Source organism: Trichosurus vulpecula, chromosome 2 (genome assembly GCF_011100635.1).
Source record: "Trichosurus vulpecula isolate mTriVul1 chromosome 2, mTriVul1.pri, whole genome shotgun sequence".
Lineage (NCBI taxonomy): Eukaryota > Metazoa > Chordata > Mammalia > Diprotodontia > Phalangeridae > Trichosurus > Trichosurus vulpecula.
The window spans coordinates 227,096,052-227,122,007 of record NC_050574.1 but is presented as its reverse complement, the minus strand read 5'-3'; the positions used below and the strand labels follow the sequence as shown (position 1 = coordinate 227,122,007).

The 25,956-nt window shown below is 40.1% G+C and overlaps 1 protein-coding gene across 4 annotated transcripts in view; it reads right to left on the bottom strand.

Annotated features, from left to right (window-relative positions):
• Window positions 1–25,956, bottom strand: part of RAPGEF4 (Rap guanine nucleotide exchange factor 4) — a 257,949-nt gene that overhangs the window by 28,519 nt on the left and 203,474 nt on the right. For all 4 annotated transcript variants that reach the window (XM_036744587.1, XM_036744589.1, XM_036744588.1 and 1 more), the window contains 9 exons: window positions 23,307–23,457; window positions 21,210–21,298; window positions 19,874–19,904; window positions 19,561–19,639; window positions 17,655–17,801; window positions 16,214–16,311; window positions 7,126–7,251; window positions 6,302–6,480; window positions 2,698–2,788 (listed from right to left, as the gene is read on the bottom strand). In XM_036744587.1, the coding sequence (XP_036600482.1) occupies window positions 2,698–2,788; window positions 6,302–6,480; window positions 7,126–7,251; window positions 16,214–16,311; window positions 17,655–17,801; window positions 19,561–19,639; window positions 19,874–19,904; window positions 21,210–21,298; window positions 23,307–23,457 (991 nt within the window). The remainder of the gene's footprint in view (window positions 1–2,697; window positions 2,789–6,301; window positions 6,481–7,125; window positions 7,252–16,213; window positions 16,312–17,654; window positions 17,802–19,560; window positions 19,640–19,873; window positions 19,905–21,209; window positions 21,299–23,306; window positions 23,458–25,956) is intronic.

The window sequence follows — 25,956 nt, the reverse complement described above, 5'->3', positions numbered from 1 at the left end:
TCTTTCTCATGATTCATTCCATTGGTCATAATTCTTCTCCACAACTTGACTAGTGTATAAATTAATTCAATGTGAAGTTATACATGGTAGTTATATGAGATTCCATGCCGTCTTGGGGAGGGAGGGGGGAAGGAGAGGAGAAAATCTGGAACTCAAAATTATGTAGAACCATGTGTTGCAAACTAAAAATAAAAATTAAAAAAAAATAAAGCAGCAAAAAAAAAAAAGAAAGACTTAACTGAATCCTATTGTGCTTGGTTCTGCCCAGGCTGCTCATTAAGCCTCCTGACATTTGCAATTTCTTCCAGGTGGATGGGGGAGGCTGAGGACAGTGGCTCCTCTATCCTATATACTATAGTGCCAACATCTGGGATGTTGCAGAAAGTCCCCTATCCACAGCTAGCATGGCCCTTGACAAGCTCTAGGCCAGGCGTTCTTAACCTGAGGTCTATGAATTTGTTTTTAAACTTTGATAACTGTATTTCAATGTAATTGGTCTCCTTTGTAATCCTACATATTTTATTTAATGCATTTCAAAACATTATTTGGAGAAAGGGTCCATAGGATTCACCAGACTGTCAAAGGGTTCTATGGCACAAAACCTGTTTTAGGTGTACTCAGGATGACTTCTCTGAGATACCTGCTTCTTATCATTCCATTCTAGCCTTGCTGCAGGTTCCCTTAGCTTCCTTGGATTCAAAAGGCCTGCTCCAGAGTGGTATGGAACCACTGAGAAAAAAGTGGTGCCAGGTCAGTGAAGGGGCAGGAATCACTAAATACAGGGCCATGGCTGCCTACCCAAAAGGGTCTCCTGGGCCTGCTCCAACCCAAACACGCCCGTACAAGTGTCTTTAATGACCCCCATAAGCCTTCTGATGCAAGACAGGGGAAACTGCCAGATGACTTGATTGCTTTATTTACTTGAAGCATTAACTCAGTTCCTTTGCCAGATGGAAGCTGATACAGCTTCATTACACGCAGGCCTCACCAATTCTCTCACTCCTATATTCAGAAGATGAGCTGCTGTGTGCCACACCTGCCTGGCATGTACAGAGAAACTTAAGAGAGAAGGAATTGGGACAGCACGCTCTGACGGCAATTAAAGCATTTAGGAGAGTTAGGGGATGGTAGTTTAAGGGGCATAAAAGGATTTTTCAGGACAGCCTTCAAAATGGGCAGCTTTCAGGTTTACCTTCAATTGCCCCTTCTGTTCCCTGTTTCCCTTCCCCACCTTCTTCTTTTGCCATTTGGGTTCTAGCTTGTTTGCTTGACTTTGTATCCAGAGGACTTAACTCAGTACTTGGCACATAGTAAGCACTCTGTCTGTATGTCTGTCTGTCTCTCTCTCAATGTCTATCTCCAACATCTATCTACCTACCTATCAATCATCTTTCTATCCATCTATCATCTATCTCTATCTCTCTATTTATCTATTCATTAATTTTGAATATTTCTACTTTGGGTGGAAATTTATTTCAGCATTGTTGCCTGTAAGAAGAGTATTTCTTTAATTATGTAAATGTATGGTATACGATGAACATATATTGCTTTGTGAAAGTTTGGACCAATGTGAAATGCAGGCACCTTCTAGGACCACCAATAGTCAAACCAGCAAAACTGCTCACTTCATAAATGCTCGTCAAATCGAATATTGACTTTTGGCCATTTGTTCTTTATCCAAACAGGACAGATCTGCCACATAGCTAAGAGACACAGTTCACAGTGGGTCCCAGACAGTTTTCCTCACAGCTTACTCCCTCAATAGTGGAATGTCTGCCTTGGTCTCCCGTTTAAGTGGTTAGCAGAAACTTGCCTCGCATCATTCCTGTGAACATCTGACAGCTTTTTACCATATCCTATTGGGAGACTATTATTACTTCCATTCTATAGATAGTAAGACTGAGGCCTAGAGAGAAGACAATTCTTAATCATATTCAGATAGCTGGGAAACTAGCATAAAAAGGCCCAGGCTCTTACCTGTTATGCCACTCTCACAAAACCTTACTATGTATATACCAGGGATCCTAACCAGGGATCCACAAACTCCCAAAGGGTCTATAGAAAGATTTCAGGAGGTTTGTGAACTTGAATGTACACACACACACACACACACACACACATATATATATATATATACACATACATATATATGTACACACACATATGGCAGCTAGGTGGTGCGGTGCATAGAGCACCTGGCTCAGAGTCAGGAAGACCTGAGTTCAAATTTGGCCCCAGACACTTTCTAGCTGTGTGACCCTGGGCAAGTCACTTAACCCTGTTCGCCTTAGTTTCCTCATATGTAAAATGAGCCAGAGAAGGAAATGGCAAAACCACTCCAGTATCTTTACCAAGAAAACCCCCAAATGGGGTCACGAAGAGTTGGATACAACCAAAATGACTGAACAATATATGTGTGTGTGTGTGTGTGTGCATGCGCGTGAGTGTGTGTGTGTGTATTATATATAAATAAAAATACACACACACATATATAATATACACACACATTTTTTTTTCGGTAACATCTAAATGAAATTTAGCATTTCCTTCAATTATTCAAAACATTTTTTTGAAATGTAGTCTATCCCAAGGCTTCACCTGAATGCCAAAGAGGTCCATAACATAAAAAAGGTTAAGAATCCTGGTCTAGACCATGCTTCAGGCAAATATGACAATTAGATTTCAGCCAAGGCTTACCTCCCACGTTAGTGCCAGGCGGCTCACAGCAACATTACTGAGTCCCATGACGATGGCAAAGAAGGAATTCAGATTTTTGTACTCCTTACAGCTAAAACACAAAAAGTTTATGTTTGAGTAAAATGCACCTCTGGGGGACACATAAGATCAGAGCTCTGCCTAAGGCAGTCATTAATATTTGGGGGCTTTCCTTAAATGAACGGGAAAGACCATGTCTAATGTGCCGGATAAGTTCCAGTTGAGTGGCTACATTGTTGTTACCTGGCTTCTATCTATACTTTCAGACGGATGAACTTTAGCATTTTTCGCCTTTGCTCCCTTTTTCAGTAGCATTTTTGTATACCATTTAATGATAACTTGACTCTAAGAATGAATTAGTTTTGTTAGAGGGTTAAAAATTAAGTCCCCTGGTAAATTGGAATTGCAACACGTTTTCAAAGCTTTGCTTCCGTTTGAAAACTCCGACAAACCTGAAGAGGGTATAAGATGCCCTTTGGGAGGATAGGATCTCTAACCTATGGATGGACATGGCTGACTAGTACCCCATCTGGAAGGCAGAGGAGGAACCCTTTGTGGTTCTTCATTCTCGTAATTGCTGAGAGAAGCCATTGCCCTCCCTTCTGTTCTCACCCACTACAGCGAATAAGGAGTGCACCTGTCCCCTCAAAAGGTTTTGCTGGAGTTATGAGTTATGTACTAGGCACTCATTTTCTAGGACGTTTTTAGTAGTAGATGATACATACTTTACTGAAAATAGATGTGAAATCACTGATTCCTGCCCCTCCCCCCACCAGTTTGCTCCATCGGATCGAGCCGCTAATGTTTGAGCCCATCGCTTTGCTATTTGCTGGTCTATTTAAGTTTGATGACTGAATATCTAAGAGAGGAAACAAATGGAAGATATGAACAAAATCCTCAGTCAGGATGTCGCTGAGCAGCCCAGGTACTTGGCTTGACTCAAGTGTACTTCGCTTCTCAACTTCTCGAACATCAGCTTATCAGGAGGAGAAGGGAGGGTAGTACCCTTGTGGTAGGGACAAATCCTCTACCAAAAATCAATAGCTACCCAAGTTGGCTAAATCTTAGTTAAACCCAACACGGATTAGCATTTTTATAAAAGGCTAAATTAAGTTGTTTGGTGTGTTGCCAGGGATCAGACTGAACAATCAGCCTCTAGTAAATCTTAAATTGTCTGTTCTGAAACAGAAAAAAAAAATAAGAGTACAGAATAATGGACCCGATCCTATGAGAGAGATAGGAGTGAAGGGCTTACCTCTGCATTGGCTGTAAGTGCTTTAGGCCAAAGGAGGTAATTAACCAAATAGACACTTTGGGTGAAAGAGGTGGGGAGAGAGAAAAAGAATCATCGGATCATAGAGTTAGAACTGGAAAGAAGCTTAGAAGTCATGTATGAACTTAGGCATGCATAGAACATGGATCTGCCTGTGCTGGCACCTCCCTCCCCTGAGGGGTGTGCTGGGAGAGCAAGCAGGGAGATCATCACCGCTGGCCCTGCTATAAAGGGAACACAGAGGGCTGATGATAACGCCTATCCCTAAGTCCGCCATATTCCGGCTCTGTGCCCTAAGCACCACGAAAGAGGGGGACAGGAAAGAGAACTGAGATGAAAGGAAAAAGCCAAGAGAGAAGAGTGGGGATTGAGTGAAAAACATTTTTTTCACTACATGCCAGGCATTGCGTCTGTCCATATGTGTTTTATCTTGGGAGGCAGAAGCATAATAGAATTCCTACTTGGCCAAGAATCAGTAGCTCCGAAGCTAGCCCTCTAAGTATCTTTGGGTCCTGAGCCGGGCATATAAGCTCTCTATTTAAGCTTTCTCAGTGAGGATAGTGTTACATCCTCCCTTCATAGGTTGTGTGTGTGTGTGTAAGGGGGGGGGGTAAGGAGATAACATGTGTGAAAGTACTTTAAAAAGCAAGAGGAAAACACAGGAAAACAAGCAAAATGAAAGGTGTTATTATAACATGTATGTTTCATATTTGAGAAGCAAGTTTATTGAAGTCAGAGGGGATTCATTATCCATGTTGAGCCCAGAATGGCACTAATTAGGTGAAGGGAGTTAATATAGAAACCCATATTCCCCATCATATATACTTCATACAGAGAGGGGAGAAATGGAAAAACGAGCCCATGACTCCCCTGCTGCCAATCGCTACATTTCTTTAGGTTTTATGTTGATGTTACTATTTTTTTTTAAAGAATTCTCACTTTCAGGCTCCATCTTCTTTCTTACAAAAAACAACAAAATGGGTAGGAGCCCAATGTAGCAGTAAAAAGCCTTTGTATGTTTTCCTGACTTTGCCCATTTTCATGTAGAAATGCTTTTGTGTTTTCTCCTCCACTGACACTCACCACTGTGGGAAGAGGAAAATGAGCTCTTTCAGATTTGGAAGCAATATCAGTTCACAGGTTTCAATAAGCACCATGCTTGGGAGACTTGAACCAAATACATAAGAGACCCTGGCTGCCTTTTTCACCTGGAAAAAAGGCTGCTCTCTGCTCCTAGGCCAAGGGGTTGTACCATTCTTCCTCACTTCCTTAGTAACATTTTTATTACATCCCCCCTGAAAGAACCTGAAGCTGGAAAATGACAAGAAAACAGGTCTGCGAGCTACACGCAGTGGGAGTTTTCGCTGACCTTCCTGTTTTGGCAGGATAATTTGAGACATTTGGCAAAGGGAAAACACGGCTCAGAGTTTGCTTTCTTTTGTTTAGCTCTCTAGAAACCAGACTAAGCAGGCTCTCGAATTTTGAGTTTCAGAAAGCAGCCTAGAGGAGGTTGTTTTTCTTCCCAACCTTTGTGCTCCTAGAATTTAGAAGGGAAAAGATTTTCAGTGCCACAGGCCACGTTTAGCAATTTATTTTTAGCGTTGTAGTGATACTGGAAACATGGAAGTAAACAGGGGGTTGTCAAGCATATCTAAATAGCAAGAGAAGATTAAATTCATGTGAGAGGGAAATCTAACTGGCCCGCCAGTACATAAATTGTTTCCCATGAAGTGCTCCTAAATGGAATATTTATAAGATGCTTGATTTTTATCCTGAGTTTTATGGAGAGGATTCTCTTGTATTGGTTTGCTTGCCTTTATGCTTTGGGGCATTTCATTCTATGTCAGTCTCAGTTCACTGATTTCTCGGCGTGTGCTCTACTGCCCTCTCCTGGACACAATGTGCCATGCTGGCTAACTCATTTCCATCTCTTTGGACATACCTGCCCACTGCTTAACGGTGTTTTCTTTAGGTGATTGGCCAAAAGAGTGAGTACCTCAAGAGCAGGCAAAGACAAATCGTGAGCTCCAGTTCCCTAGGGCCAGCACAAGTGTGGAACTGCTGCTAGTTTATGAGGCCTGGATGTTGAGCATTAGAAAAAGGTGAGAATGGCATTTCTCTGAAGAAAGTAAGATTAAGTTCTTCTCTGAGCCTCTGGACAGGACTGTGTGCATGACACAGAGTAAAGACAGGGTGGGTAGTTCGGAGTTTGTTTTTTTTTTGTCTTGGAGAAAGACTAAAGAAAGCAGCAGACAGATTCTATGCTTGGCACACAGCTCGAGCATTTCTCTTGCATATGCCAAAGGTACTTACTGGGCTGCTATCTTAATAAATTTCTTTAGGAGCTGAACTCGCTTGCTGAGTTGGGCACAAAGGCAGATTTCGGTGACGACCCAAAACTGAATCTCATTAAACCTCCTCAGGAACAAATCCAAGTTTGCAGTGGTCTTCTTGAAATTGTGCCTTCCAAATGTGTGGTAGATTAACTCCAGCTAGAAAAGAACAATCCAAAGTTGTCATATTTGCTTATCTTTTTATTTACATAAAGAAAAGCAATAGGTAGGTCCCCCTTTTTTCTCAAGACAATCTTGCCAGGTAGAAAATGTGAGTTCCCTTTAGTGGATAAGGATTCCACTTTATTGCAAGTTCATAGAGGCTCACTGTGACATTTATGTTAATCATATAAGTATAGATTATGTATTAAAGGCTTAATATACTCAGAAAGACACATCAGTGTGATTCAATACATACAAAGGTATTCAAGTCGGGATTTCATTCACTCCTCCTTTGTCTGATTTTAGCAACAAAGATGTTAGAGCTGACTTAAATATGTTCGATGCTCACAGAACTGTCATTTAGCTTCCTTATTGTAATAGAACTTAGAGACAATTCTCTTGGACTGCAATTTGCATAGTTGGTGCTCATTGGCAGGTAAAAGCAGTTTCCTCACAGGGAGTCAGGTTCAGGTGGGAAAACACACACACACACACACACACACACACACACACACACACACGCACACATACACACACACACGCCCAATGTAACATAAACTAAAACTCATTGTTGAGTTACTCCAGCAGCTATAGCCCAGAGCTATGAATAAAAATACACAATTTGGTATTGGGATTCCTTACCTCATGTACACAGTTGAAGAGCTCCCAATCATAAATCGTCATCTGGTATGCTAAATCTTTAGAACTCATCAGCTCAAAAGTTCCCACTGTTCCAGTAGTTGGGCCCTCTTGTTCTGGTAAGGGCGTCTATGAATAACATACATGGATCATAGATTTAGAGATAGAAAGGACATTTGAGATCATCTAGTTCAACCTCCCTTATTTTACAGATGTGGAAACTGAGGCACAGTGCTGTTGTGACATGGATACAAGTTGCCTGAGTCAGACTTCAAACCAAAGTCCTCTGATTCTTCTGATTGCCTAGCCAATGTTCTTTCCATTGCACTGTGCGGTGCTGAGCTCTACTCTGAGAGGCTGAATACATCTAGATTCTATTGTTGTTTTTTAAGCAAAATTCTTAGGTTTTGATTTTAGTCACAGCAGTAAGATGATCTTAACTTCAGTGGTCACTTTATGGTCAGCATGATAATAAAACCTGCCATTGTCACATATAAGCAATGGTTCTCAAACTTTTTCATTTTTATTTCTGGACTTCTTTTTATGCTTAAAAATTAGTGAAGACCCCCACGAGCTTTCGTTCACATGGGTTACATCAATTTATATTTGCAATATTAGAAATTAAAATGTCATAGTGTCATTAAGAAAATAATTTTGACCTCACGGACCCTCTAAAATTCTTTTGAGGACCCTCAGTCAGAAGTCCCAGAAAACACTGTCAGAACAGCTGCATTACCTAATCCAAACATAAAAATCAGCATTGCCCCTAAATTCATATATTGGATTTACTCTGTGAAGAGGGCCAAGTAATTTACTTTGGCTGCAAAGAGTGACAACTGTAGTTCCTCATTCCGATAAATTGTTTTCTGAAAGGATTTTGGCAACTCCTGAGAGGTGGAGGTGGGAGAATTTTCTTTTGCTTCAATGTTTCTTCCCTGGAGTCAACCCAAAGCAGTGGCTGACAGAGGAGTTTGTGACATCTGATCATAACCCTCCTGTTGAAGGCACTGGTGACTCTCATAGGAATAACTGTATTTCCATTCTCGGCAACATCCCAGCTGTGCCTCTTTAGGCAGCATGCAACTCAGAACATTGAAACAGCCAGGGAGTGGGTCAGGGGCATTCTCCGGCATTAAACCCAGTCTCCTCACCCCACAGGCAATGCTGGGCCAAAGCAGTGCTGCTCACTAAAGTGCAGGGCTGGGTTAGAAGTTAGAAGACCAAGGGTCTGATCATGGCTCTGCTATTGACTTCCTCGCAAGCTTGGATCACTCCCTACCATTCCCATATGTTGATTTCTTTACCTATTAAAAGAATATCACACTATTCAGTGCGTGGTTATGCCTGTGAAACCATCTGAAGTACTTTCGGGTTACTGAATGAAATAAAGTACATAATTCCCATTCAGTTCAACATAATCACAGCCCTAACCATATCTGGCATTTTATATAGTGTTTTAAGGTTTACAGATGTGCCTCACCTCGTTTGATCCTCTCAACAACCCTGTGATACATATGCCATTATTCTTCCCTTTTGACAGATCAAGAAAGTGAGGCTCAGAGACATTAAGCAACTTATCTATTGTCACAGCTAATAAAGAGCTGAGATAGGATTTGAACCCAAGTCTTTCTGACAGTGGGCAGCTAGGTGGCACAATCACAGGCCTGGAGTCAGGAAGACTCATCTTCCTTCAAATCCAGCCTCAGACACTCACTAGCTGTGTGACCCTGGGCAAGTCATTTCACCCTGTTTGCCTCAGTTTCCTCATCTGTAAAATGAGCTGGAGAAGGAAATGGAAACCACTTCAGTATCTTTGCCAAGAAAACAACAAATAGGGTCATGAAGAGTCAGACACAACTGAAAGACAACCGAACGACAACGACTTCCTGACAGTTCCGTATGGTGTCCATCATGTTAATATACACATAACTATTTCACAAAGTTGAAAAGGTCACAAAAGTTTTAATCAAGTCCACTCACAATACCATCTTATTTCTTAGTTAGAATTTACTTCTTTTTCTTCTGGAAATTCTGTTCAGTAGTCAGGATGAGGCATCTATATATTTTAGATAGGGTTTGAAAATTGCATACTCTTGCATTTGAAAATTGTGCCCCCTGTGAGTTACCGCCTACCAGACTCTCAAACCTTTGCTGTAAGGAGGAATTCACACATTCAGCTTGACTTCTCACACAATAAATACATTCCAGAGTGAAATGATCCTCCATCAGAAATGAGTATATTTCTAAACGATAATATCAAAATGTCTCTTTTTGCCCCTTGGCCTGTTGCACCCTAGGCTGCTGCCATCCTTGCCTATCCTTAGTCTTAACTCTATTGCTAAGGATTCACATAAGACTTATTACTAGTGGTAATAAATGAAAATACTTTACTTCGAGAATCTTGATAATGTGATTTTTCTGTCACCATTGACAGTATGCATGGATTGTGTGTACCATGTTAAATGCATGGGGATTAATTATTCAGAGTGCAATCAGTCCTTACCCTCAAAAAGCTTATAATCTACAGGGGGCTGAGGAAGACAAGTCAGATTAACCTATATAGTTCAACACATGGATAAATAGAGATGTGCATAGACGTATTTGTATATATATAAATATGCTTTAAATTAGTGACACATAAATGAATAATTTGTAGGAGCACGAACATGAACGGGTCGCTGAAAGAGAAGAGAAATTTCTTTGAGAATCAGCAGGATACACAGGGCAAAGGTGTGGCATCAGTTTCTAGTGGGTATACGGAGGTTTGTGGAGATCGAAGCTAGGTTCTAGATTTGATGGAATTATGATGGAGCATTTTACAATTTACAAAGTGCTTTTCATACATTATCCCATTAAATCCCCAAACAACCCTGTGAGCTAAGTATTTTGGATATCATTGTCCCCACGGGGCAGGGAAGGGGGGAAGACAAAACTAAAACTCAGGGAGGTTAATTGACTTGCAAGTGGTCCCAGAGCTAGGAAGTGTTGGAGGCAGGATTTGAATCGAGTTCCTTCATGCCTCTGAGTGCAGTGCCCTTTCCATTAAATTCTGTTTTTCCTGGTAAAGGGGAGTCCAAGGAGGGAGGATTAGTGATGGGAAGAATATATGATAATTCATTAATGATTTTGCTATAATTATTTGTAATTATAATAATAAGTTATGAATAAATGAAACAGAAGTAGTAAGAGAAAGACTACTGAGAGATAAAGTGCATGCAAACAGGAATGCCAACTTTGAGTGAACTCTGGGGCTCAGGGATCAGTAAGATAAATTGGTACAGAAGATAAATAAGGGGGTCATAATAGATATTTAAGGATTGATGGGATGTGGTAGGAGGGCTACTTGAAGAATGTTGTCAACAGCAATATTTAAGACAATGTACAGGGACAGAGGGGCGGAGGCAGGCAGACTACCTACCATAGGTCAGATGAAAGATGTCCAGTGCCTAGAAAACAGCTATGGCAAAGGGAATGAATATATCTCAATTCAGTGTATAGAGAGAGATGCCACATGACACAAGTAATCCCTTCTTAGCCTTCAAGCCTTTGCTGTACCATCCCCTTTGCCAGGAAATCTGAGTGTAGTGGCAAGATATCTTTCAACATTTCCAAATCAGAACTCTTTATCTTCCCTTCCAATCACACCCTTGCTTCTGAACATCCCTATTTTTGTCCAGGACACCAGTGTCTTTCCAGTTACCCACATCTATTACCTTGGCATTATCCCTGACTTCTCATTCTCCTTACCCTACATATTCAACCAGCTGCCAAATTCTGCCATTTCTACTTCGACAATATCTTTTGTAGTGGTCTCCTTTCTACTTCCAGGGCTACCACCCTACCTCTCATCTACATTTAGCTAAACCATTAAAATAGCCTCCTAATTGGCATCCTTGCTTCAAGTGTCTCACCTTCTAAATAGCTATCAAAATGATTTTCTAAAGTTCAGCTATGATATCTCTCTTCCACTCAACAAACTCTACTGGTTTCTTATTGACTCTAGGATTTAAATATAAGCTCTTCTATTTACCTTTTAAAGTCCTTCATAACTTGGCTCCTATCTACCTTTCTACTGTTACTATCTATTAACTTTTCTTCATATACTATATGGCCAAGCCAAAGTATCCTCTTTCCTGTTTTTCACACTGATCACTCTATCTCTTTCCTCTTTGATTTTTTTTGGCACTGGCTGTCCCTGTGCCTGAAATGTCCCTCTCCTCTGCCTCCTAGAATCCCATCTTTCAAACTACTCAAGTGACATATTTTACATTAAGCCTTTCCTTATGCCCCTAGTTGCTACTGCCCTTCCATCCAAAAAATTTACTTTGTGTTGATTTTGCATACATTTATTGGTGAACAAATTGTCTTCATCCGTAGAATGTAATCTTCTTGAGAGCAAGGGAATGTTTCATTGTTGTTGTTATATCCCCAATACTTAGAAGAGTTCCTTGCATATAGTAGGAATTTAATAAATGCTCATTGATGGATGATTGTTGACCATTTATATGTATACCACTTTCCTTCTCTTCAGACACTTTGTACCCTCATTAAACTTGATTGCTTGTTCACTTATCACAATATAGTCTTTCCCACCTCCTATTGACATCATTCCCCATACCTGTAGTGTCTTCCCTTCCCTCTTTTTCATTCGTCAATATTCAGCACAAATATTAACAGCCATTTTTGATCCCTTAAACAAGAGTGATTTCGCCCTCTGACAATATCCCATTATCTTCTTGTCTTCTCTTTATAAGCTTTGAGGGCACCAGCAATCTTCGTTTTCTTATATTACCTTCAACATCTAGCTCAGGATTTTGCATACAGTAGGTATTTACCAATTTACAAAAAAATAAACCAAGGGAAGGAGGAGGGAAACAAAGGAAAAAGATGAATGAAAGATGATTCCAAGGACCTGAGCTAGCCCTAGATAATGAGCCGGAGGGCAATGCTATTAAAATTGATGGAGAGAGGCAGGAGATTGGACCAGCTTGTGGAGGAATGAGTTTTGTTTAGTGTTAGCCATTTGGGGCTACACATAGAAAGACTCAACAGCCAGTGATATGCCTCGGTTAATGAGTGGTCTGGGATGGAAATGCAGTCCTGGAAAATGCCTGGATAAAGATGACAGACTTCTTTTAGGGCCCATGTGCCAAGTAGCCCCAAAGATATTCATTCTCTGTCTCTCTGTCTCTCTTTCTCTCTGTCTCTGTCTCTCTCTCTGTCTCTGTCTCTCTCCCTCTGTCTCTCTCTCTCTGCCTCCCTTCCCTCCTCATCCCCCTTCTTTCTTACAACTGCTTCTACATGATGACCACCCATTATCTGGGTTGCCTTATGACACTTCATTAGCCTGGGCCCTAACACTACCTAGCATGTATGTTTCCATGTAAACTGAAAAACACGTACAATGGAATGCCTGCATTTCTGTAGTTCTGTGATCTCTTGATTAGACGGCTAGGTGGTGCAGTGGATAGAGTGCTGGGCCTGAAGTCAGGAAGACAGACCTACTGAGTTCAAATCTGGCCTCAGACACTCACTAGCTGTATGACCCTGGACAAGTGACTTATCCCTGTTTGCCTCAGTTCCTCACCTGTAAAATAAGCTGGAGAAGGAAGTGACAAACCACTTCAGTACCTTTGCCAAGAAAATCCCAAAGAGTCAGACACAACTGAAACAATGGAACAACAGTCCCTTGACTCCCCCCATATTATTGAATAGGACATCGAGAAGTGGCCAGAGGACCCCCCCCCCCCCATTTCTTACCAATATATTCAATGTTCTCCTCTGGACTATTTAAGGACTTCTAAGTTGTTCTGTACATTTCAGCATGTGATTATATACAGAATTGTAAAATGTTAAGAGCAGGAAGGGGTCTCAGAAGCTATCTCATCCACCCAGGACCAGAAGGGAACCTAAACTATAAACAAATTCCCATCTGATCTGGGTTTGAAGATTTACAGGAATAGTTACCCCATTTCCTCCCATTTTGGGAAACCTCTAATTGCTAGAAGTTTTTCCTTACTTTGAGCCTAAATCTGACTCCGTACAACTTCCTCCCAGCTCTCCTACTCCAGTCCTTGGAGGACAAGTACCCCAAGGCTTAATCATCCCTCTTCTGCATGACAACCCTCCAAGTACATTTAGACAGATGTTCAGTCCTCTCTTGGTTGCTTCTCTTAATTCTTCCAAACATTTCTCCATGATAGCCACCAATGCCCTCCCTATCCCAGTTGCCTTTCTCTGGATGAGGTCCAGTTTGTACTTAGCATCACCTGGCACTGTTTGTTAGATATGCTATTCTTGTCTCTCTCCTTAGATGATGAACTCCTTGAGAGTGGGGATTATGTGTTGCACTTCTCTACAACCCATACGGAGCCTTGTGTGCTGCTGAGCACATAGCTGGCACTTAGTAAATACACTTTGAATAAATGATTGATTGATGGACTTAGCCCAAATCCAGTCAGGAGCGTTACTTCATAGATGATATCCATGAAGTCTTCCAAAAGGTAATTGCTTTTGGACTCAGAACTGTGCTTCACGGCCTAAATGTTCACATATTGTATGCAGACCACCCCTTTGCGTGATGATGTAACTCACAGTAATACTAATAAAGAGCTATTTGTCAGGAAGAGGAATTTGGCCCCAAGAAGCACACATGGGCATCCATTTCAAAGAGGGTACAAATTCCTTTCCACCACTCAAGGGTTCAAATGGAAGAATGATCCTGACAAGCAATAATGGCTTCTAAGGATGCAGGATCATCTGTGAATAAACAGAGGCTTAAAAAGTTAGTGTCTTCCCTACAGGGAAGTGGAGATGGCCATGCTTTATATCTTCGTGCCAAAGCCATTTGACACACTAGAAAAGAATAAACTGGCAAGAGAAACCCCCATTTGCTTTCATGTTGTAAACACATCACATAGCACCTTAAATAGTGTTCCATGGGAGCATTTCTCTTCCAGTTCTGGTTTCCTCTTTGAAAAATGACTTGCTATTGGAAATGTTTAAACTCTGATCAATGCAATGACCAACCACAATTCCAGAGAACTGGTAATGAAGCATGCTACCAGATGGAGGGAGACGTGATGGATTCAAGTTGCAGAATGAGAAGTACATTTTTGGATACAGTCGATATGAGGATTAATTTTGATCGACTGTGCACATTTGTTACAAAGGTTTTGTTTTTCTTTCTTTGCAAATGAATGTATGTGGGAGGGGGCAGAGTGAGGAGAAAGAGGGGACCTAGAAAGAAAATGAAAAAAAAAAGACAAAAGGGGGAGTCATTAAAACATGTTTTTGAAATGCATAAAAGATAAAAGAAGAAATCGTCTAACAAGCAGGGCAGCTTTGAAAGTAATATTGAATTGATTATATACTTAAAAAGAAAAGGAAGATTTGCATAATGGATTCATTGTTTCATGTACAAGATAGCCTCTCAGTTCTACTGTATATATTGAAATAGTCATTTCAGTTGAAGTTCAAGTTTAGAATTTTTAAAAAATTAAGTTTACTCAGTAGATGACTGAAAAATATACAGATAGGAGGATGGTCAGGCTTAATAAGCTGCTGGTCTAAAAGAAGAGGTCATGGATTCTACCAACATAAATGGAAAGGGGGAACTGGAAATACAAGATATGTCCAGAGTAGATACAAGGTAATAGAGGATGGAACTAGCCATTGTGGAGACTGGGCAAGGACTCCTGCAGAAGACGGATTTTAGCTGAGGCTTGAAGGAACGTAGGGAGATTAAGAGGCAGAAGGGAGGATGGAGAGAATTCCAGGGATGGTGCCAGGCACAGAGATGTAAGATGGAGCGGCAGGTGTGAGGAAGCCAGTGTGGCTGGACAGGAGAGAATGTGGAAGAGAGCAAAGCATAACAAACAGATTGTGAAGAGCTTTAAATGGCAGAGAATAATAGCTGGCATTTATACAGTGCTTTAAAGTTTGCAAAAATCTCCTTTAAGTTTCACAACAACCTTGCGAAGTAGGTACACTATTTCACACATGAGAAGACTGAGGAAGATGGGGTTTGAGTGACTTGTCCATGATCACACAGCTAGGAATTATCTGAGTTCTTATTTGAACTCATTTCTTCTTGACTCCAGGTCCAGTGTTCTATCTATTGTGCCAGCCAGCTGCCCTTAATGGGAAACAGGGTACTTTATGTTCAATTCTAGAGGCAATATGAAACCATTGGGGCACTGGAGAGTAACATAATCAGCTCTTCCCTTCAGAAAAATCATTTGGCCACTGAGCGGAGGATGTATTGGAGTGGGCAGAGACTTGAGGGAGGGAAATCAATTAGAAGCTTATTGCAATAATACAGGCAAGAGGGGATGAGGGCCTGAACTAGGGTAGAATTGTGTTAGAGAAGAATATCTATTATCTGTCTATCTATCTGTCTGTCTATCTGTCTGTCTGTCTTTCTATCTACCTATCTTTCCATCTTTCTATCTCTCTACAGGCTGAGAGTGAAGAGTTGAGGATGACAATGAGACGTTAAGCCTGGATAATTAGGAACATGATAGTACCTTTGACAAGTAATAGTAACTGGGATAGTAACAGTTACATGGATTGTTTCAGGGCTATTTTGATAGTCATATAAAAGTTCTGTGTGATTTGGGTATTTTGCTGAGGATTGCATAAAAAGGGTCAATATAATAATATCTAAAATCTTAGCAATGACAAATTAGAACAGTTACAGTAGAAAACTATTAACCATTCCTGAATGGTGATTTCACCTTAATGAGTTCACAGAAGTCACTACTGTGTCTGACATATGGCACATTTATGTTGAAAAAGGTTTATTTTAATTTTCAAATTTCAAAGTACCTGGAAAGATAGATATGTTTTTGATGTAGAAACGGTAGGAATAATGCCTTTGTAGTAATGCTCTTCAATAAATACCAGAGCCCCAAATCTGTAGTTTGGAGCATCTTTTAAAAATGCTCTTTACCCCAAATATGCTTTAAAATTATTTTTTGGTAGGAAAGACCAAACAGCATTCAAAGTATTTCTTTTCCTTTTTTAAGCACTAAGATTACACAAGCTTTTTGACTGAAGATGTTGTTATGAGAACAGCATCCATACATACCAGTGAATCAAATTGCTCTCTCGGGCAAGCAAACAGACGTCCATTAACAGTGAGCGTTGTAAATACCGAAACATCGTTAGGTTTGAGCACCACCTTTTCTGTGAACATAAAAGCACAAGACTGCCCATTAAATGCATCTGAAATTCACTGCACTGCCCTAATCACACCAACAAATTGTAAGCCATGTGAATTACCTGAACGTGGGTAGTGACTGTGTGAAACACATTACTAAAGGACTCACTGAATAAAAAAGACATCATATACTCAAGCCCTCAGTGATAAGAAAGAAAACCCCATCAGAAATAACCATAAAACAGGGATCAAAATACCAAAGGGTCAATTTATTCAATTCCAAGCTGCTATTGTAATCATATACATAAAGTACATTTGCCACCTATCAAACATGCTGTTTTTACTCAGCAATAATGCAGAATGGTTGGAAAGGAGGTGAAAACTTTACAAAACTCAGATGGCTTCTGTTTTAACATTGGACTTTGAATACATAGTATTTACATTTCTAAAAGACTTTCAGCGCAATTGGTTCGAATTATTTCCTTTACTTATGTATTTTAAAAAATACTTTGATATTTAGATGGATCTGTGATCTATCTGGTCTTGGTTAGTTTTGTTTATTTCTTTTCATCTTTTGTTTTAATTTATGGATTATTTATTATTCTGAGATTAGGCAACTTAAACTCTCTATTTCTTATTTTGTTAATCTGGGCCATTTATATTTTTATGAATATGTATATATTTCATTTAAGTTGTCAGGTTTATTGGTATATAGTTGTTCAAAATAGTTTCTTATAATTTCCCTTATTTCTTCTTCACAAACAACATCCTTTCCAAAGTAGGAATTCTTAACTTGGGGGGCTTGAAGTTTTAAAAAAAAATTTTGATAACTGGATTTCAGTATAATTGGTTTCCATTGAAATCCTATACATTTTATTTTATGCGTTTAAAAATATTCTGAGAATAGGTCCATTTTGCAGTCTGCTTCACCAGAGGTCCATAATACAGAAGGTTTTTACTAAATTCTTATTGAATTAAAATCAATTGCAGAATTCTCTAAGGACCCACAAATAGTAAAGCCAAGATCTGAATCCAGGACTGGTCCATGTCCAAATGCAGTACCTTCTAAAGTTATTGTATCTTCTTCTATCTTGGTTTCAATTTTACGAAATGGAAATAATCACAACTATGATATCTATTTCAGAGTTGTTGTGAGGCTCAAATGTGACCACCAATGTGAAGACACTAGTAAAATAAATACAATATTATTATTGAGGATAATGACAAAAAATATATTATTAGTGTGAGCGCTCACTTAATCCACCTAAATTAGCGTGAAAGGACACTACCAAATCCTGACCTCAGTCCTCCTGTTCAGCTGCGATTTTCCATTTTGCGGACAAGCCTAACATCTAGCTTAAGTCTTTACCTCCTCCGGAGCTCATCTTGACTATTATCAGTCCTTCTCCAGAACCCAGTTTGTCTGCTACGGCACTAAGAACTTCTTTCACGGAAGCTGACACAGGCACACGGATAGTGGTGTATGTGTGGTCTAGGCAGTAGACTTTGAACAGAACTATGAGAAAGAGAGAAATTTAACTACAGTATTTCAGTCTAGAACATACTTTTTAAAAATCACCAGTTTTAGAAATATTTTCTTCATCCTGAATTTTTTTTTTACTCTTTTAGTCTGCTGTTTTCCATGCTAATGTTCCCATAGATCCACATTTTTACTTATCCAGAAAGGACTGAGCTAAATATACAAAATGGCATAAGCTGCTATTTATAACAAATTTATTCATGACTTCTTCCTCCCTCTGCCCCTCAATTCAGATGCCTGTGAAAACCCCAAAAGCAAATAGGGGGATAAGAATGCTAATCGTTTTCTAGGTCCATAATCTGGGCCTGCCTGAAGACTCTGACCCTTTCACGGCTATTGTAAAAACTGCACTAGACAGACCTAAGGTGCCACACTATAGACACTGAATGATAATGATTACCAGGTGCCCTTGTGATGGCTCTTCCAAACTGGTACAGAGGCAGCACCTTGCAGCCCCCTGATGCCCCCATTCTGTTCCCCTGCCTGGAGCATGAGTTCTGTGACACATTTTTATAAGAATGTTTGGGGTTTGAAATTTCTCATTCACCCGGTTCATTTGCATGTATACTTTGGTTTAATGCCATTTGTCGTAAGAAGGACACCTCACTTTCTATTTGGAGCAGCAGAGAGTTGTGACGTGCTGTTCATTATCACTCCTGAGTCATTGTCACAGAACCAGTTTCAGCTGCCATGTTTGCTGTCTTAAGCCTTCCCTGCCTCCCCACAGCCCTACGACGTATTAACAATTTGAAATGAAAAACGTTAAGCCTTTTTCCCCCTCCCTCACAATGCTTTTGGTGAATCTTTGAGGGTGAACGGGTGAGAGGGAAGCAATTCAATCTCTCTGAGGTCACTGAGTAGGTTCGACCCAAAAGTATTCAAGGCAGCTCCATTCTCCTTGGCATCTGCAAAGCACCTATGATACCAAATGCTCTACCCCCCAGAGGAGGCATCTGATGACAGACACCCTGGCATCTCACCCATGTTCATACAGGTGTGAGATAAAACCAGGGGATTATGCTTGACTCTAGTGCGGTGGGACAATAACCTCACTCCAACCAAAAGATGAGAAGCACAAATAACTGAGCTACGTGGATTGAAGAGGGCCCCTAATAGTGGCTAGTATTTATGTAGCATTTTAAGTTTTGCGAAGAACTTTATATATGTTATCTCACTTGATTCTCGTAACAACCCTGGACTATTACGCTATTATGACTCGCATTTTACAGATGAAACTGAAGCACAGTGAGGTTAAGAGTTTTGCCCAGGATTACACAGTTAATAAATAAACCCTAAGGCAGGGTTTGAACTCAAGTTTCCTTGTTTCCAAGCCCAACTCTCTCTATGCAGTGTTCCACCTAGCTGCCAAAGATGACCAGTTCTGATCAGAGAAGACCCAAGCTGATTATTGTGGGAAGGAAGATTTTATCCTGACCTGCGATGTGGCTGCTATCCAGTTGTTTTTCATGTGTATCTGACTCTTCATGATGCCATTTGGGGTTTTCTTGACAAAGATACTGGAGTGGTTTGCCATTTCCTCCTCCAGCTCATTTTACAGATAAGGAAACTGAGGTAAACAGGATTAAGTGACTTGCCCAGGGTCATAGAGGGTCAGTAAGTCTGAGGCCAGCTTTGAACTCAGAAAGATGAGTCTTTCTGACTCCAGGCCCAGCACTCTATCCACTGTGCCACCTAGCTGACCTGCAATGAGCCATATAAAACAGATAGTGCTTACTTTCATCAGATCCTCGGACAGGTTGGCGTTTTTGTGCTCTGTCTTCAACAGGGTTGAATTGTTGCAAAAGAACTTTGTGCTGGGGAAAAAAGCAATGGTATTAAATGCTATAGGGGTGAACAGCCACTTTGTCTTGAAGCATCAGGAGAAGTATACCTGGACAATCAGGTTCAGAAAAACAAGTGAGTGAAAAATACGTTGCTATTTAAAAAAATATTCACTATGTTTTTAAATGGTGTATTTAAATGTTCAGGACGAACTGTGTCCTACTGTGCACAGAACGACATATTGCAATTAAAAGCCTCTTACCCACCTTCTTTTGTGGAGCCTTGCCATCTTCTGAGCTAAAATGTAGAAGGAGAGAGAACCCATTATTCAATATCTTTCGTAAATTCCACTTTTATATCTTTGTTCTTAGATAAGACATCAGTCTTACCTTACAAAGTGCAATGAGATAACACTCTCACAAGAAGAGAGGATCAGCCTCATTTTGGGCTAAGGAAACTAGGGCATGGGAGGTGATAAAGAGACCAGCTGAGACGGAGGCAGAAATGACATTAACAACCAGGATCCCTGATTTCATTAGCTAGTGCTCCTCTCAGGATTTAAAATGTAGCTCAAGCTTCATCTTCCAGCCTTCTGTGTTTATGTGATGAAAATATTAGTACTAAACAGGATTGGGCTGGAGGGAAGTTTCATGTCAAGTACTTCTCTCATTAAGTATTCATCTACACCATTTGGGGCATCTGGGTGGCACAGTGGATAGAGTGTTGGGCCTGGAGTCAAGACAGACCTGAGTTCAAATCCAGGCTTAGATACTTCCTAGCTGTATGACCCTGGGCAAGTCACTTAATCCCTGTTTGCCTCATTTTCCTTATCTTTAAAATGGGATAACAATAGCACACATCTCCCAGGGTTGTTACTAGGATCAAATGAGACAATAGCTGTAAAATGTTTAGCACAGTGCCTGGCACATAGTACACCATATCAATTGTTAGCCATTATCATTATTATTTTGCTATAATTATTTAAATAAATATCTGGCCATTAGCTGTTCTGATTCTGGAATTTGAAGCTTAAGACCAGAGAGGCCTCATTTTGTTCATCTAGCTCTAGGATGAAAGGAAGCAATTGATACTGCTACCCCAATATTTAGACCTGGTAACAACAGCTAGCATTTACAAAGCCCTTTAAGGCTTGCAAGGCACTTTGCAGATATCCCCTCCTTTGATCCTCATAACAACCCCAAGAGGTTGGTGCTTTTATTATCCTCATTTTACAGATGAGGAAATAGAAGCAGACAGAGGTTAAGGGACTTGCCCAAGGTCCCACAGCTAGTAAGTGTTTGAGGCTGGATTTGAACTCGTGTACTTCTGATTCCAGGCCCAGAACTCTATCCGCTGTACCTCCTAGATGCCCTCCAACATGGAATGGAGCTTAGTATATTCTCATCCCTTTCTTTGTCTTCTACATCGTGACTGCCTGTCCCATCGGACTAAGGTCCCTCAATTCTAAAACGTTTCATGATTGCTTTTAAACTGTGTTAAAACTTTAATATATAAAGGTTTGTCAGAAGGGCAAAGGAGATTGTGATTAAAGGTTGTGCACTTATTTCATTATAAAACAAAGAAAGCCAAGACTTTCCTTACATTTGCTTGACTGTCTTTTCTAACTCTGGAAGCTGCTCCTTGAGGGCTGCGATCATCCGGCTATCATCTGATACAGATACATAAAACTCCTGAAATTAGTGAAGAACACACTGTTTAGCCATAATACAGATATGTTATTCTGCAAAGATTAAGAAGTAGGTTCCATAATTTATTTTCACTGGCTAGTCACCTGGCCTTTATTTAATGAGCTGAACAAAGGAAAAACTATTTCAGCATATATATCATTTTCCTCCAGGGTTTTTCACACTCCTATATAGAGCTGTTTTTATGATGCTTTTCATTTTAAGATCACTTTTCTGATTAATTCTATAAAATTTTTTTCTTAAAAAAATAGGAGACTTTTTCATATGTTACATTGATTATTGTTATTAAAAATGAATAATGTTATTAAAAAATTTAGCAGAGCTACAGGGCTCAGCAAATAGTTCAACTCAGCTCTATAGGTCATTTTTGTTTATTTGATATTAGGGCCATTAAAATAAATTCTGAAGTTCAACTTAAAGTTCACCCCTTGAAATAATTAAGTATTCAGTATATCACCATCAAATAGACAGGGACCCCCAAAGTATTAGAGGAGTCTGATACTTTAAAACTGAACTAAGACTTCAGGAACACCTTATATGTCAAAAGTCTGTCTATACAAGTTTCAGGCACCCACTTTCAAAGACAGACTTTCAGCTGCCAACTTGATGGTCAACTTTTAAAAATAAAAATCAATTCCTGATCAATATACATAGAGGATCTGTTTCCCCTGCACTTTTGTCTCCCTAAAGAAGAGTGTGAAAGGGTATAGAGAAGCCTGGCCTTTGGCATCAGGACGGTCTAGGTTCAAGTCTTGCCTTTAACATCTGCTGGCTGCGTGACCCCAGGCATGTCACTTAACTCTTCAGTGTTCCAGGCAATTTTTAAGACTATAAATTAGAGATAAATTGCTGATTTGCATTGATGGAAGGGAGCTCCCACTAATAAAATTAATGGTCTTTTTATCAGAGGAATTTCCCATCACTCAGTTTCATTAAGCTTCTTGCTTCGAGATTTCCTACTGCTCAGTCAGGTTCTCAAGTCTCCTTCCCACATATTGTGTTTCATCAGTTTGAGATCCCTGCCCTGATCCATCAGTTCCTTAGACAACTTTATTCAATATTGTCATTCCTCAGGGGCAGTTTTACCCTCACCAAGGTGAGGAGGTAGAAAGGGTGTCAACAAAAGCAATTTTGAATAAAGCCATCTTTATTCTGGTTAGCCAAGGTGGGGAGATGGGAAGAAGCCAAAGGAATGGCAAGTATTTCAGCATCAGCTCAACCCTTGTCTTGAATGATCTGTAATGGTTATCTTAATGTAGGCCTATGGTGTATATCACTCACATCCAGTGCATGAAGGCCACAGATTCACCTGTAAAATTCAAACTCTTGTGATCATTCTGCATTGAAGGAAAATATATTCCATTCCATTACTCTAAGGGATCCTTATGCCTCACTATCCCTATATCGTTCCGTCTGACCCAAAATGTGCTGCTGAGGAGAAGAGAAGAATAAACAGCCAAAGTTTACTTTGTTTTAGTTCATCCAGTACAGAGACCATAGGATCATAAGCATTTGTGCTAGAAGGAATTTTTAAAAAATCATCTTGTTCTTCTGGCCCTTGACTTCAGGTGGGTGAGGTATTATCATTGTAAGGTGCCCAATTGAATAATGGAGGGGAGTTATTAATAAGAGATGTAAATGGGGACAAAAGACATAATGGAGAGTTAGGGTCATGGATTGGAAGAGAGGAACTCTCTTCAAACTGGATAGTCTTTAGCTTGAAAGCTGTATCCAATCATGGCTCTACCTCTGCGACTCTTCAGGACCACCTCATTCCTCCTCCCTCACCTCCATGACCAGAAGAAGTAATAGGCTACCTAATTTTAATAACATCTTTAAAATTCCTTGCTTATCTTCTTTGAAATGGTAATATCACTCTAAAATTTGCAAAATGGGCTCCTTGTCCATTGTGTCTTGCTTCTAGAATAAGTAACTTTATATAACCATGCTGCTGAGAAAGGGGATGGTAAGAGAAGGAATCATTCTAGCGTACCTCTAGGAAGGCCATTGCTACTTCATCTTCTTGGAGTAAGTCTCCATACAAAGCAGCCCACTGGAGGACTAGGCGGATGACTCGTCTTTTGTTGTTGAGGGCATAATCCATTTTGTCCTGTTCTGTACCTTGGGAAGGCTGTGCATGGTAAGTGCCGAGGGGTCAAGGAAAACATTCAGCAATTTGAAACCTACTCTTCAGAGAAGTATTTGTAAAGTGCCAGAATTAAATCACATTCTACTAGGCTGTTATGGGACCTGCCATACGTGGTGTATCTGTACCTATGGTCTCTCTTCCTCTCCAACCTGCCTTGCACATTGTCACCAGACCGATCTTCCAAAAGTCTTTCTTCAAACATGTTGATCATTGGTGCTAAAAATGACAGAAAGCCTCTCTATTTCCCACAGGTTAAATATAAAATTCCTTGTCCTAATCTTCAAATCCCTCCATAATCTTGCCTAAACAATCTTTCCAGACTTACCTTCTATAGCTCCACAAGACAAATTACTTGTTTCAACCAAAGTTCCCCAGGCTTCCAAACATCATCCCTTTGCACTTCCTTACCAGACTGCAAATAACCTGGAGAATCATATAACATAAATTTAGGGCTCGAAGGGACCCCCACAGGCCATCTAGCCATTGCTTATAGCATAGATAAGGATTCTGAAGCCCGGAGAGTTTGCGGTTTGCCCAAGGTCATCAAGGTCATAATTGTCAGAGGTGAGATTTCAGCCCAGGTCCTCTGACTTGAGCCAGCATGCTTCATATTGCACAAAGCAGGGACTGTGCTGCCTTACTTTTTTTTATGTCTCCCACAGAGCAAATCATAATGCCTTGCAAAGAGTAGGCGCTTAATTATTTGCCCATTTTCATTTAACATACCCTTCTCCCTCAAGTTACTAATAAAACAGAGAGCCCTTTAGTTTCTAACTGGGTAAAAAAGACCGGATCCTCCCTTGGCTCCACTACCACCATTTTAAAGCATTGTAGAAAACAGCCTCTCAGGAATGTTATTCCTGAGAGCCACACCGGTAAAAGGCATTTTCAAGAGGGGTTATAAATAATCATGATCAAAGTAAATGACAGAACCTTAAAGCAAAGGTTTCCTGCATGTAAATGGGTTACAAAATGGTTTTCATAAATTGAGCACTGGATTCATAAAAAAGGAAATTGGTCTGCCTGTATTACTACAATTCTCTCGGAGTTGACTAGGGAAAAAAATGGAGAAATACATGCACTGTCTATGAAAATGATTTCTTTTTTGATTAACCCATTCAGTCTCTTGGTTTTTTTTAGTATTTTTATTCTATTTTTTTCTTTTCTAAGAGGTATAATGGCAGGGTCCCTGCTCTCACAAGACATTATAATGTGCATGTAGTACTTAATAGAGAACTGGGTGAGTATTCAATAAAAATTGCTTATTAATTTACTGTTCAACTGAAAATAAATACCACAGTCAACCATCATATCCAAACCTAATAGTAACAAAGACTTATAAGAACTGGAAAGTAGAAGTAAGATAATTTAAATATATTGTTCATGTAGATTCTTCCCTCCCTGCCCCCATTCCTCTTTTTTGTTTGGTTTTTATGGTAGTTTGTGATTGTGAAGTAGCTCAGATATATCTGGTTTGGGGAAATTAATTCATTTTCTTATTTCACTGACATTGAACCTTCACTAAAATCTTTGATGCCTTATTGTAGTGCGGTGTTCATTCTAGTTTTGATGGCTACATCAGCCAAAGTCCAGGCTTGGAAAGGTCTTACCAAGCTGGAACTACCCCCATATGGGCCTGACCATGGACAGCCTATCTTTCATCTTTGAATCAGTCTGGCCAAGTTCTAAAAGCCTGTCATCACTGGAAAGTGAGCCCCTGATGAAGTTTTTTTGACCACAGCAATTCATTAATCATATCTATGAAATTGTGTCAGGATAGCAGTTGGGGACAACATTCTCTGATCCTTGAAGTGTTTGAGTCTAATGATAAAGAAGCAGTAGGGTGAGGGAAGGATGGTTAGAAAGAAGGGAGGAAAGTGACCACAGCAAATATGAGTACATTCAATATAGATTAAGATGGCCAAATAAAGTAGTGTTTGTTTCAACCTGATGATGTTTGAAAGCAAGGCTCTGCTACCACTCTCCTTAATGCAGAATGCCCAACCACAATCCTGATAACCAATGCAGAACATGTCAATGTTCTTCTCCCTCATACCACACAATCTAGACCCAACATTGCCAGCCGTTTCTTTGATCTTGTATGACAACTTTATAAATTCTTAGTCAGGTAGGTGGTATGGTCTACATAGCAGGGCTGTCCAAAATGCAGCCTGTTGTGGTCTGCAGTGTGATTTATGCGGCCTGCCTATGAGCATAGAAATTTACATAAATGCTTTAGTAAATGAAGCCGAGCTACCACGGAGCTCTCACTAAAATGGCAAATCAAAATATATTGTCTATCGTTTCAATAAAAACCTAAGGTTGGACAGCCCCGGTCTATAGAATACTGAACATGGAGTCTGGAAGATCGCAATTCAAAACCTGCCTCAGTCACTTGTTAGATGTATGACTATGGCCAAGTCATTTAACCCCATTTGCCTCAATTTGCCCATCTGTGAAGTGAGGAAAATTATAGTACCTACATCCCAGGGTT